Source organism: Thalia democratica, chromosome 6 (genome assembly GCF_965202585.1).
Source record: "Thalia democratica chromosome 6, ktThaDemo2.hap1.1, whole genome shotgun sequence".
Classification (NCBI taxonomy): Eukaryota; Metazoa; Chordata; class Thaliacea; order Salpida; family Salpidae; genus Thalia; species Thalia democratica.
The window spans coordinates 42,667,060-42,680,843 of NC_139170.1; the positions used below are offsets into that span (position 1 = coordinate 42,667,060).

Here is a 13,784-nt window from a genome sequence, read left to right on the forward strand (position 1 = left end):
AAAACGCCTAACTACATCATTTCCTTATCTTAAAAGCTTTTAAAGCATATCGTATCAAAAAATGTTTTGCAAAGACTAATAAATGTTAATATTTTTTTGAAATTTAAATTAATCTTCTCATAAAAATAAATAAATATTTTACGTTTAATTTTTGATAACTTATAAAACCACCCAATCAGCAAATAAAGTAAAGAAGTATAAGTTGCGTGCACGAAGATGTAATTTACGACGTTTCAAATCGTTAGGAAACATTTATTTTAATATATATTTTTTACCCTTTATTATACTTGGTTAGAACTCAGGTAGACTTTTAATTCAAATTAATTTTTGACGTGTAGACACTTAAAACTATTACCAGAATTTGAATTGTCATGTTACCGTATAAATTATTGAAACTGCAGCATTCCTAAGGCTTCAAGTAAATTAAAAACATATGAATAATGTTCATCTTTGCTGCTCCTGGTTGAGATCTTGCAGCTCCCTCAACATGCCCTCATCTTGAAACTGCACGTTACTCTGATCGTCACTCATCAGGTACAGCACGTCTCCGGTGTGAGTGCCCCGCCTGTACCTCCGTCTGATGAACATTTGCGGGATTTTAAAGTTCGTTTTGTTCCTGTGGAAAGTAGGCGCTAAGTTCGGATTTAAATTTCATCAATTTTTATTAAAACTCGACCTTTTTTTTTGTTGTAAAGCTGAACTATTGGGTGCTTTATTTTTTCTTCTTAATTTTGAAATTAAATAAACTGACAGTGTTTTGTTTCTAATTGTCAGTGTTACTAATCTTACTTCAAGATTTTATTTTTATAGTCTAAAAAGATCTTAGTGTGCTCATATTACCGAACAAAAGTTTTAAATTTCAGTACACTGTTCAGAAAAAAAAAAGCTAACACTAACCGCTAAAATCATATGTTCTGCAGATTAAAGATAAACATAATACTTTGCTCTTACCTGACCACGTACAGCATTATAGTTGCTAATAACGCGATTCCCGCCAAGAATGATAGAACTATTACTGCTTTGCTCGGAGCTTTTGGTTTGATAATTCTCCCTGTTACAAAAATGTTCAAAAAAATTTATTTAAAAAGCAATATTTGTATTATTTTTTCAATAAGGAAGTGTGTATTAGAAAATCATTAGAAGAATTTTGAAATAATTTTTGTTAACTGTACTATATATTTTAACAAATAATTTAAAAAGTAGTAAAAATTTGACATAATCTCAAAAGTTTTACTGATAAAGATAGTTTGAACATGCTCCACGATATTTTAAAACTTGATATTTCACTGCTAAATATGTAAATGTTATAAAGGAAACGAAGTTATATTTAAATTTGCATTATCAAAAGTAATAAAACAGGCGATTTTATAAATGCATCAATAAAACAAACATGTAAATTAAGAATGTTCTGAACTTTTCACATATTTTTTTTATTCGTTGTTCACACATTGTTAAATAAAAATGAACCTATATTTTAACAAGCACAAAATGTTTAAAAACAAATACTTATAACCGTGAAAACTACTTGAAAGCTCAAGCAATCAAAATGTCGCAAACTGACCTTGTGGGATGAAAGGTGAAGGGCAAAACAGCAACTCTTCATTCAACCAGCTTCCGTCCGGTTTGCAAGTCATCTGTTTTGTAAATTGAATTTCTATATACTTTTTATTTAGTATTCTACACTGTTTATACTGTTAACAATAAAACACAAAGATTATAAGTATATTTATTACAACTTCATCACAACAAATAAAACTACTAAATGAATAAACTTAATTGTTATACGGCTGATAGAATTAACTTTTTTTTTTGAGTAATTAGTACAACACATGAACTTTCAATTGTTAAGTTATCCTAGTGTACTTTAGCTAAAAAATATAATTTTTTTAAGTTTTAATTTTCAAACTAAATCTGGTTTTTATTTTGACATTTATAAACTTAATAATTTCCAGTCTATATCTTAGAGCCAAATAAAATATTTTCACATTTTTGGCTGTAGCATATCCACTGGACATCGTTAAGTCTACAATTACTTAAACAGAAGCAAAACTTGTTTTTTTTTAATTTAGATGTGTTCGTTACACCTAAAGTTACTATACAATCAAAACTGGGTCACATCAAAATATTTTGAAAAATTTAAGAGATAACTTTTACAGATCACTTAGTTCGGAGTGTTTATAAATCCAATAATCTATTTGAGATTAAGAATTAAAAATAAACTTCTAAACCCAAACACCATTGATGTAATCTACAACTTTCAATGTTTTTGTAAACGACTTACGTCGGTAAAATATTATAAACAAAATAAAGCATTTAACAACTACTAAAAAGTTTGTTTAAAAAAATAGATTGTAAAATAGGATATTGGTAAAGTACATTAAGTAAATAGTAATTGAAAAATTTAATTAATAAATCAGAATTCTTTGTAAACTAAAATGTAGATAGTTTTAACAGCATGTAATGGTCTTCTTTTAAAGACTCTAAAACAGGGTTTTCCAAAGTAGGCCAAGTGGCCTGCTTGGGGGCCATGACAGAAACTTAGGCAGGCATGAGCACTGAGCAGTAAAGGAGCCAAAGGGGTGCCACAACGCCATAACATTAAACAAACTTACATTAGGTTTTTTGGGGTTTATGATGAAAAAAAGATCCTAGGATTTTAAATGGTAATTTTTTGAGTAATTTCGTTGTAATGGGCCATAGCTTTTTTAATTATTTTTAAGAAAAAGTTTGGGAAATCCTGTTCTAGAACAATAGCCTGAAATCAAAACTATACAAGCAAAATAAAATTTGTTTATTTGACTACATTGTTTACTTTATAACTTTACATTACTAATTTTATGGTTTATTTAGTTTATTTGTATAGTTCTGTTACATTTTATGACTCAACGTAAGCTTTATTGAATTAATTATTATAGTTGTGTTAAGTTTTATTTACTTATACTTTCTTGTAATTTTGTTAAGTTTTAAATTGTTTTAATTTGTTACTAGTTAATATTATTGGAGCAATTTTTGACCATAAGTTTGATACTAAAGAAAGTATACGAAAGAACTTTTATTTGTATTAAAAAAAAACATTAAGAATATTTAGTTATTTTATTATAACTGTGTTATAATAAAAAAAAATTATTTAAAAAAAAAATTTTTATTCATGATTTCTCATATTTGTTAAACAATCACTGTTTATTTACTATTTTAAATATAAATAAAAAACTTGTAACTTATTTTTAGTCACTTTTAAATATTAAAAAAAAAACTTCAGTTGTTTAAAACTCTCACAAAGTTTACGATTACAAAGTTCAAATCAATAGCAGTAAAGTTACAAAAGTGTACTGAGTTATCTCTCTACTTGCAAGCTATTTCCAAACAGTGTTGCTTAATAGTTTTGGCTTAAATAGTTAACAACCAAACGTAAAACTTAGAAATTGCAAACAAAATTTGGTCTGTCCAGTAGAAATCCTTATCTCGCAACTTACATTTTAATTAAAAAAATCTTAATCAAGTAAATTAAATATAGATATTTGTAGTGTACGCCAGCAATTAGAATGCAAACATCAAGATTATTTTATTTTAAGTTGAGTGTGTGTGTTTTTTAAATCTTTGTTTAAATGATTACACTAGTTTGAAAAACACCTTGTTAACAAAAACTTCTTATTTTAAAAGGCTGCGGACAACTGCCATAACTTTAACTTGAAAATAATTTTCATTTAGAAAATACTATTTAAATTAGTTTTAAATATAGATTGCTGGTTAATACTGTAAAACCACTAATAATTTAAAAATAACTAATTTCATGTTGCAAAACTTGGTTAGAATAATATGTTACACTTTATTATTATAAAACTATTTTTTTTACCATATTGTCGGAATTTAAGTATAATTCGATAAGGAAATTTACAACATGTTTATGACTTAAACACTAGTTTACAAATTAAATTAGTTAATTTTACCAATTGGGTTCACAAAATCTAACGTACATTGCACAAAAAACATCAAAAACACTGTAACTCACATTGAACTTGAGAGTAGTGTACTTGCAGCTGATTGTAATGACAGATCCCACTTCGTTCTGACAAGTTGCGTTGTTGACATCGATCGATAAGTACGACTGGTACATTTGTAAGGGGGGACACACTTTCTCTGCCGAAAACTTACGTATTAGTAAGGTTGAAATAGAAACAATATTGATAATTTAAAGTTTTCGAAAATGAAAATATTAAATTATATCACTTAAAAAACAAATAAAAAATATTTTGTTACTGGCAAATAGATTTTAATTGCTAAAAGGTAGGTAGCTAATATTGACAAATGTCAAAAGAGCAAATAAAATATTTTTAAATGCATTGTATTCAATATTTCACTAAAAATAATCTTAAAAAAATATTTTTACCAGTTCTAACCAGTCCTTTAGCGACAGTTTACATAAATAATTGTTCTTTATTTTTATATATAACTAAACACCTGGAACATGAACTATGGTGTGCACTGTAGCAGTATTATTTTTTGCATCTGTGGCAGTGTATGTTATCGGGTACGTTTCCCCAACATGATACTTTGGTCTTTTACCCTAAAAAACATCAAATATATGTCATATACAAAGTTTGAATGAAAAATTTCATACAAATTTAAGTTTTAGCAGATATTTTTACAAATTCACTGAGTTGTTAACTTAAATGTTGAAACACATAAGAAAAATATATATTAATTAAAACAGTTAAATGATTTATAAAAATTTAGTTGAATACAACTCCAAAACAACACTTTTTTGTTAAGTTTCATTTTATATTACAATGTACCTGAGACTTGACTTGTAGCTTGTTTCCTTTAGCATCATATGCATTTGGGTCGTTAATTTTTTTTGTTGAATACTTTTTGCAGTCGTCGGCGTATAAAATTATTTGTTCCTTGTATCTTGAGAAACGTGGTTTGTTTGTATGATCTACAGAATTTAGCATAAAAGTTGAATTAAACAACTTATGATGTATTGTTTTTTAATTGTAAAAAACAAAAAACAGGGTTATTTAGTATGTTATACCGAGATAATTGTTGCATTTATTAAAAATCTAAAAAACTTTACTAACTTCCTTCTCAACTGTTGAAAACTAAGCATATTATTTTTCAAGTACAGCAATTAATAGTCTCGATTAATGTTTGCTCTGATTTTCAGAACTTTATATAGCTAGGAATCTTACTGACTGATTGAAACATTTTTTAAGAACAAATTTGTGAGGCAACAAATAAGAAACTAATAAGTGTAAAAATAAATGTATATTATAATTTAACCGTTCTTCCTTTCATTTACACAAGTATTGTTTTTTGCCATCTTATATCCATCAAAGCAGTGGCACTTTACTGACTGTTCGTCCATATTACGATGGGGCAAGCAAATTTGACTGCATTTATTGGAAGCACACAGGTCTGAAAATATTTAATTGAAGTACTTTAATGCTCTTTGTAAGCATATCAAAAACTAAATACATTTTTTTGTTGCCTTCTTTTTTTAATGATTGTAAAAAGCCGATTATTAATTTAATGAGTTACTTAAGTTGCATAGTAAACGCTTTTTATTAATATCTTAAAAACATGAACCATTTCTTGTAAGTTAGTCATGTAGAGGGCAGTTGTAAGCACCGTAGTATTATGTTATAGATGTATAGGCGAGACAAACAGCCTACATTTTTATTGTAAACACGCTTTAAATTTTAAAGATAAATATCAACAAAAATTTTAATTACAATAGCAACTTTAAATAGTCAATTATGTTTGTTGAAAAAAGTATTATCAACTACAATAAAGTTTTAACTTACAGTTTAAACTTGTTTTGTACTGATACAGTAAAGCATTTTTAGCTTTACAATGTAAAAAAAGGTTTATTATACAAGTAAACAAATATTTTTATGAAAAACTAAACAGGACAAAAGGTGTTCAAAACAATATACTTTTATGCATAACTCAAAAATAAGTAGCTAAATTAGTTCAAAAAATCATGGTCTCACTTTCTTTATGTTTTGTTTTCTCAGAAGAGCTGTAAAACTGAATATCCGCAGTGGTGTACACGTTTTCCGGCCCATAGTGATCGGGGAAGTTGGAAGAAGTTGAATTCAGAATATCGGCAGTGCTCACTCTCAGAATGACTTCGTGGTACTCATCCACAAAGTAAAGGTGGTCTCTGAAGAACGTTATTCCGTGCTTCATTGGCGAGTACTGTAAACAACAATAACCTTAATACTGTTGAAGTGAAATTACTAAATAAAATAAAGTCACCTTTTAAGCACAAAATACTTATAAAAAACTTTCGTAAAAATATTTCAGCGTATTACATTTTACTTTCTTTAAAGAGGTTGTAACCTATAATTAAAGTTTACACACGTGTTTTATTAATGTTGTTTATCTCCTTTTAAAAGTTAAATAAAAGTTTTATATATTTTTTAGTTCTTATGTTCTTAAACAAGATTCAAGGTACATTATTAAACACAGAATTCAGTAAATTATCGTTTAGTTTTACTTTCTTTCATTTTTAATTTTATTAAACTGGTTGTTTTATTACTAAAGACTTAAATATTTAAATGTTAAAAATACAATGTGTTATAGCTCACAAGAAACTTTATAAACATGTGGTGTACGACTCGATAACCGAAAGGTTCCTTTGTACACCAGGTCCTTAGACCAAACTTTTTGAGCGCTTTTTTTATCGTTAAGAAAAAAATATAATAAGTTATCTAGCCAAACATTGCTACCAAAAAGATTTTTACTATTTACTTTTCGAATACTTACAAAAATTTTAACTTTTTTTACAATGCAAACAGTTAAGTTTTTATATTACATACTTTTAATAAACCTTTTAATTTAGTCATAAAGTTCTCTTTAACTGCTTGGTTTTAATTATAAGTAAAACGTTTACACAGGCAAAGAATAACAATTATAAAGCTGTATAATACAAAATGATACTAACTTTTTAAAATTTATATGCAATAGTTAAAAAACGTACATAATGATTAGGAACAGTTTTATTGCCATTCTTGTTGTTTGTCAAGTCAAACCAGTAAAACATGTAAACATAATAATCATCATCAACAAAATTCCAACCGCTGTACTTTTGAACCCAGTACAATATCTTTCCTAAAAAAGTTGTTAAGCATTTACTATGTGAGTTTGCTTCTAATCTAATGTTATCATATTTAGTGTGTTATTTTCACAGAGTTATTTTTTAGTGTGTTTAATTACTAACGCATTTATAGATTGCAAACTTTTAAGATGCAGCATTTACAAACTTAAAAACTCAAATTAAAAAAATTTCATTAAAACAAAACCAACGTTCTTGATCCACGGCCATTGAAGTGCAAGCTCCGTCGAGACCAATCAGCTTGTGAACGTTGCTCCCATCTAAGCTCATTTGGGTTATTTGATACTCGTACTTGTCGCCATTGTACTTGCTCTCAGATACAAACAGTTTCCTACACAAGCAACAGAAAAGTAAACTGATTTGTTTTTTATTTGGCTCAATGTACGTTTATAAACACTGGCTGAGTAACTTTGTATTTTTTTGATTAAAAACAGTTTTTACCAGTCACACATTGTTTTATAAATTAAATTAGTTTACTTTCAAAATACCCTTTGGTTTTTTTTAAATTACATTATAATTTTTTACCCAAGACTCGAAGCGACTTCCATGGTCATGAAATTTTTGAAGTAGGAGCTAACAGGCGTGTTGAAAGAGTAAACAGTTTTGAACTCCGAGTCGACACCGGAGACGGGAACCACAAGAATGTTCCACGATGACATGTCGAAGAAATAAATGTTCCTCGAAAGCTCGTCCACCGACATCTCGAACGCTGCAAAAATGTTAAATGGTATTTTCGTGAACAAATTCTTTTCTTGAAAAGCTTGATAAAAACTTTTGTTTCTAATGTTGCCAACCTTCGAAAACATTTTTAATAAAAGTATTAAAGTTTAAGAAACTTAATTGTAAAAACCTAACAAGCTTGCTCTGGTTTAAGTTAGTATTTCACTAAAGCTAATTAAATTGTGTTAGCTTGTTAAAAACTAAAATCACGCAACTTACGACTTACTTTTATAAAAATGTACATCTCTATGTTATTGTCACAACAACAAAAAATATTGAAAAAAATAAGACATTAAAAAGTTTTACTTGAGCAAAAAACTACAATTGCATAGAAGGACATACTAAAAACTTATATTTCTAATAGCACATGCTTATAGACTTGTTCAATTTATGTTTGATTTTATTAAATAAAAAAAAGCATGTAACCTAGAGCGGATTTTTCTTTCACGACTCGCTTCTGCTGTGTGCCGTTGAGATGAGCGCTCCAAAGGTTCAACGAGTCGTCGATCCACACGATCTTGTCGCAGTGATCGTCGTAGTGGAGCTGTTTCACACTGCTCGCGTTAACCGGTAGGCTGCGCACTTTCGTGGTGCCGTCCAGACCCGCCTGGAGTTTGTTGAGTTTTTATTAATATGTTCGTGTGTTTGAAAAAAAAAGAAAATTAGCAGTTATGTTTTGAAGTTTAGACTTTCATTTAAGTTCGTTTGTTCTTTTAAAACAAATCGACTTAACTTACATGAAAACAAAAAGGCTTTCAGTTTTTTGACGATATTTTATTATAATAAAGGAACTTATTAGCATATTAAAAAACAATAGTTCAATGCTCAACAAAACTAAAGTACTAAATATAGAAGTTTAATTAATTTACTTCCTTATTTATAATTACTTCAAACACTTTTGATGTTCATGAGTACAATTCTAAAATAATAAGATTAAATTTATTTTTCAAGTAAAAATTCTAGCTGTTTGAGACATAAAACACTAGTTAGTAAACCATGCATTAAGTAATGATTAAAAAATTACTCAAACTAAACTTATTACGTAATGCGTATACACATAAAATCAATACTTTTATTGTTTAATAAGTTTCAAAATTTTGAAATAAAACTAAATCCTAAACAACAACAATCATGACAAACTTGAAGAATTTTGTGTTGGTACTTTATTTTTATAATTTTTGAATTTTTGAGACAAAATTTATTCGTAAATACCAATAATCAAACTAAACACACTTGAAGAACTTTGTGTTGGTATTCGTCGTTGATGAGCAGGAAATTGTCGTGAATGATCTCGGCATGGCAGGTTTTCATGTCTTCGCGCAGAAAGCACCCGAAATCGCACAAACACACCGCCCTGCCGTCCGATGAAGGAACGCATATGTCCGAACATGAATGCTCGTGGCAAGGATCTGTTGACGTGTTGTTCGCATTTTTAAGATCAGCACGAGTTTGTTTGCAAGTGTTTCGTTGCATTTATTTGAAAAATAATTTACGATTTTAGATTGAAATTAATTTTTTTAACAAAGAAAGCATAGAAACGTAATAATAAAATGTATTAAGATATAAAGTTACATAAAAAATACTTGATTTCCAAAAATAAATCAAACGTTAAAAATTCTATTAATTGCACCAATACCAAAAGTTAATCAATCAGTAGTATAAAGAAATGTAAAATAGTTATTTTACTTTTACTGTTGGTAAGAAATATACAGTTGGGATTTTTAATAATTAATGTTGAAATTAAAATTACTTTTTTTTTTGAGTTTTGCAGTTTCATAAAAAAATGCAATATACAGACCTTGAAAACAATTTATAAACTTTTTTGTTTGGTTGTACAAACATAAAAATTAAACAATATTTTTTTCTGATAAATATTTTCATTTAAATGCTTGGTGAAAGTTTTAGATGTGTATTTACAAACAGTCGTTGAATGAAAGTACCATTGACTTACTATTTTCCAGATGTGCCGAGCTTCTGTTCTGCACGTCCGGCCCGTAAACTACCAGTGAGCTGGGCATGTCTCTCAGGACTCCCACATCGATCTTGTACGTTCGTATCCTCTCGTAATTTTTACTGAAGCTGTACATGAATATCTGCGACTCGACCAAGTCAAGAACGTAAACGAAGTCCTGAAATTTAAAAGTTTAAGTTTGTCTTGAAATTAACAAAAAGTTTACAGTCCAAAAAAATGTTGAGTTGTTACTAAACTAGCATATTGTTTAATTGATACATGTATGTTTGATAAAAATGCTTTTTTTTAAACTTTTGTGTGATAGAAATAAATACGCTTTATTTTAATAAAGAGAAATGAATTAGTACTTTTTGCTTATCTCGCCAGTTATTTCAACTAAAACCAACAACTTTTTTACTTACTATATAAACAAATCGAAATAACTCTTCAGAAATTAAATCAAATCAAAATTGGGAATAGAGTTCTGTTGAGCTGTTAATAGTTTTCATAAATACTTATTATTTCTTTCAATGCAAACTTACATCATGTACAACAATGCCGGAAGCGTCTCTGCTGGGAAGCCTGTGCAATTCAGAATGCTTGCTTTCAGTGAAGTCGTGCCATCTGAACCCGCTGATGATCACTTCAATCTTTTCCATCTCTATCTCCTCTCCAATTTCGTTGTTTTCCGTCCAATACAACCTTGTATTTAAAAATAAATTCTTAATGTGTTACAATAAATAAATTCAATATAACAACTCACTTATTGGATTGGTGGTGGTAATACAACCCCCCTATGTTTCGAGTGTTGTTGGAATGCACCAGGGTTTGTACACCGCTGCCGTCCAAATTTGCCATTTGAATTGATGAGGATCCTTCCCGGTATCTTTCAGTCCAGAATACTTTCCTGTAATTGAAAATGTCTTCAAGTTTGTTGTGTGATCAAAAGATTCAAAAGTTAAAACTAGTTTCTATTACTACAATTAATTGTTTGATCATAACTTTCATAATTCTTTTAGATAGTTAGTAAAATACATACTTCTAATATATAAACTGTTCAAAAATAAAAAGTATCTTGTATTTTGCTTGTTGTTATCTTTCTTTTTTATAAACGTTCAATAACTTTAATATAAAACAGGTCTTAACTAACTAGTTCTTCTAAATAAAAAATGTTAAAAAGTATATAAACAGCTTAGCACGCCACCATTGACGTACTGTTTCAAACAAGTATAGACAACACCTGTTGATCGGATCGACTTCAACTTTGGTGAACTTTCTCCCGCTGCGCAGCGAAGCGTGACTGCAATCAACGAGCAAGTGGCTGACGGTGAGGTCAGAGTTGCCCACGTGCAAGCTGTTGTGCTTGTAGTCGAACCAGTACACGTTGTCGGTGACGTAATCGACCGCCACGTCACTGGCCGCCACTTCGAACAGGTGGGTGTCCTTGTCATCCGCGAAGTCCTGGGAGTTTTGTTCACATAAATTTTTTTTGATGTTCTTACTAGCTACCTTAGGTTAATCGTATTGATTAAAGCTTGATCATGTTGATTTTAAAAGATATTTTTTATCGTTTAAGTATATAAAATGATATACTGTCAGAAAAAACAAATAATCAAAATTTTACTAATTGCTGTTTAATTTAGTAATTTACATAACATTTTTTATTTGCTTTGTACCTAATTAGCTACAAAAAATTAGCACTAATCAAACCTTATTGTATTTGAAAAATATATAATAACAGTAACTTTGCTATGTAAGTTGTAAGTTGTTCAAAAGTTTTTTACCAAATTTTTTTAATAGTTTTACTAATACAGGTTAAAAGAAGTTTATATATAAAGATTAATTTAATCTCTTTAACTTCATTTTGCCAAAAGAGCTGTTACAGGTATAAGAAGAAAAATAACATACATTTTATGTATATAATCGATAGAAAACCCTGCTTTAATTTTTGTCTGCATAAAACCCCATGCAAAGCACCAACCTTCATGTAGATGATGCCGATGTGCTTGTTCTTCACATTGCTGTAGTACAACCGCCTCTCGTGCCAGTTGACCGCCACCGAGCTGAAGTCGTGGTGGAACACGTGCTCCAGCTGCTTCGACTCGACCAGCTCGTTTCCCGCCATCCTCGCCAGCTCCAGCGAACTGTCGCCCGTCGTCTTGAAAATACCCGAGTGTGAAACTTTTATATATTCACCAAAAATTGCAATATAAACTGAAATATCACAAACTTTGTTGATTTATTAATAAAAAAAAGGTTTTTAATGAAAGCAGTATCATTTGATAATAACGAAGAATTTTCAAATTAATTTTTTATAGATTTACAACATTAATTTCGACAACGCTAAAAAAGACATCTTGAAGTAACGATAAAAGTCATGTTTTTTTAGCTAATTTTAAGAAAGTAAACGGACAGTTTATGTTTAAATTAAACGCATATCTCGAAGAAAACTTTATCTTTTTGCGAAGATTTTTTAAAACTCTAACTAACTCAATTAGTTTTATAGAGATAAAAAGTTTACATTATGTTAGATAGTACTCTTAATAACAAACAATTTACCGTTCGAGATTTTATTACAGACCAAATAAGATAGTCCGATTTTTGATTCATTAATTCATTATCTATTTTTATTGTTTCAACTTTTCCATCACCTTGCACATTGGTGATACTTATCTGATTTCCTGTTATACATATGGTTGTTATAACCACTTGTTTTTTCAACTTATACTTTAAAAACAAACTAGTAAAAAGTTTTAACAAATACTTGTCTTGTTTTTAGTTTAAAGCGTTTGTTTTATTTTTCACATTATATTAAAAGAAAGAATTTAATTAAAATAACAAGTATCTGCTATGCAGATTTATTTTTGTTTATTTTTAAAACATAGAAAAAAACATACCTATAACACTACCAAAAGTACAGATCATCAAATAAAGGAGACATGTTTCAGTAGTTTTTGTATTTTTCATATTCATATATCAAACTAGTTTGTCTGTTATAGAATAAAAATTAATTTTAAATAAACAAATATTCTTTTTACCAACTATTTATGATAAACATAGTCTGTATTTTCAACAATGTAGTCTTGTATCAAATTGTTTTTTTTTTGCCATTACTCATTGCTAACTTTATATTGGAAAAAGTTTTTTTTATTATATGAGCTTAAAACTAAAAATCTAAAACTAAAAATAAAATTTGTATATCTCAAAAAATTTACATCTTATTAAACAAAAGTTTAGCTTACAATTTAGTTTATTACTATGCTAGATATAATTCCATTAAATAAACACGTTTTGGTAGACTTAAATGGTAACTTTTGTTGTTACTGTGTATTTTTTACATGTAATATGTGGAATTTTAATGTTAATTATTATTATACATTCTGACTGCTTTTGAAAACTATAAAATAAGTTCTTGAATTTTTTTAATGTCTTTTTTGATACTTTTAATAAACCCTTAGTATAGGTAATGCCAATGATGTTAAAAAACAGTTAAATTGAAATTATGAATAACAAAAATATTTGTATGTAAGTAAACGTGTTTAACACATGTCCATTTAATTCGTATAGTATATATAATAAAACAAAGTAGTGGCTATGCTACAAGTATTAAAACTTATTTCCGACAAAAGTCTTTCTCCTAAAAATGCATCATACAGTTATGCACCTACAAAAAATCAGTTTTTAAAATAAAGCTAACTGCAAAACAAGTAAAGAAATTTTAGCTTGTACTTGTTGAAACATGTTATACTTAATTTAAACAATTTTTAATTTTTTAAACTATACGTAAAATATGTAAAGAAATACTCAATTGTACTTAAATTATACTCTAAGATTATATTCAAAATGTAAACGAAAAAAAAACCATTAAAGTTAAAAAATTTTGTATAACTCTTAAAATTCTGCATTTTAAAGCTACTAAAACAAAATTTTGATAAAAACTTATACAAACTGTTAATAATTTATAGTTTTTTTAAATTTTACCATTGTTTTCAT

General features: G+C 28.3%; 2 protein-coding genes across 2 annotated transcripts; both read right to left on the reverse strand.

Moving 5' to 3' along the window:
- Positions 1 to 177: 177 nt before the first annotated feature.
- On the reverse strand, positions 178 to 7,802 carry LOC145838611 (uncharacterized). Its single transcript, XM_082946230.1, has 11 exons — positions 7,646 to 7,802; positions 7,312 to 7,451; positions 6,986 to 7,116; positions 5,994 to 6,201; positions 5,281 to 5,415; positions 4,794 to 4,936; positions 4,459 to 4,564; positions 4,010 to 4,137; positions 1,562 to 1,634; positions 952 to 1,051; positions 178 to 616 (listed from the first exon to the last, which is right to left on the reverse strand). The coding sequence occupies exons 1-11, from the start codon at positions 7,777 to 7,779 to the stop codon at positions 445 to 447; spliced, it is 1,470 nt and encodes a 489-aa protein (XP_082802356.1). The 5' UTR covers positions 7,780 to 7,802; the 3' UTR covers positions 178 to 444.
- A 441-nt stretch (positions 7,803 to 8,243) lies between these two features.
- Positions 8,244 to 12,777, reverse strand: LOC145839093 (low-density lipoprotein receptor-related protein 1B-like). The gene is made up of 9 exons (XM_082946703.1): positions 12,689 to 12,777; positions 12,351 to 12,472; positions 11,773 to 11,949; positions 11,032 to 11,252; positions 10,555 to 10,698; positions 10,334 to 10,493; positions 9,792 to 9,969; positions 9,074 to 9,249; positions 8,244 to 8,447 (listed from the first exon to the last, which is right to left on the reverse strand). Exons 1-9 carry the CDS (start codon positions 12,762 to 12,764, stop codon positions 8,244 to 8,246), a joined length of 1,458 nt encoding a protein of 485 aa, XP_082802829.1. The 5' UTR covers positions 12,765 to 12,777.
- Positions 12,778 to 13,784: the final 1,007 nt, after the last annotated feature.

What these genes read in the sequence shown, in the direction of transcription:
- LOC145838611 (XM_082946230.1), bottom strand. Translation starts at nt 7,779, where the DNA reads ATGTCATCGTGGAACATTCTTGTGGTTCCCGTCTCCGGTGTCGACTCG. An exon ending in AGCTACAAGTCAAGTCTCAG is followed by an intron (nt 4,565 to 4,793) that starts GTACATTGTAAT and finishes GATGTTTTTTAG; the next exon opens with GGTAAAAGACCAAAGTATCA. An exon ending in ATAATGCTGTACGTGGTCAG is followed by an intron (nt 617 to 951) that starts GTAAGAGCAAAG and finishes TACTTTCCACAG; the next exon opens with GAACAAAACGAACTTTAAAA.
- LOC145839093 (XM_082946703.1), bottom strand. Translation starts at nt 12,764, where the DNA reads ATGAATATGAAAAATACAAAAACTACTGAAACATGTCTCCTTTATTTG. An exon ending in TCGGCATCATCTACATGAAG is followed by an intron (nt 11,253 to 11,772) that starts GTTGGTGCTTTG and finishes CAAAACTCCCAG; the next exon opens with GACTTCGCGGATGACAAGGA. An exon ending in ACCAACACAAAGTTCTTCAA is followed by an intron (nt 8,448 to 9,073) that starts GTGTGTTTAGTT and finishes AACAAACTCCAG; the next exon opens with GCGGGTCTGGACGGCACCAC.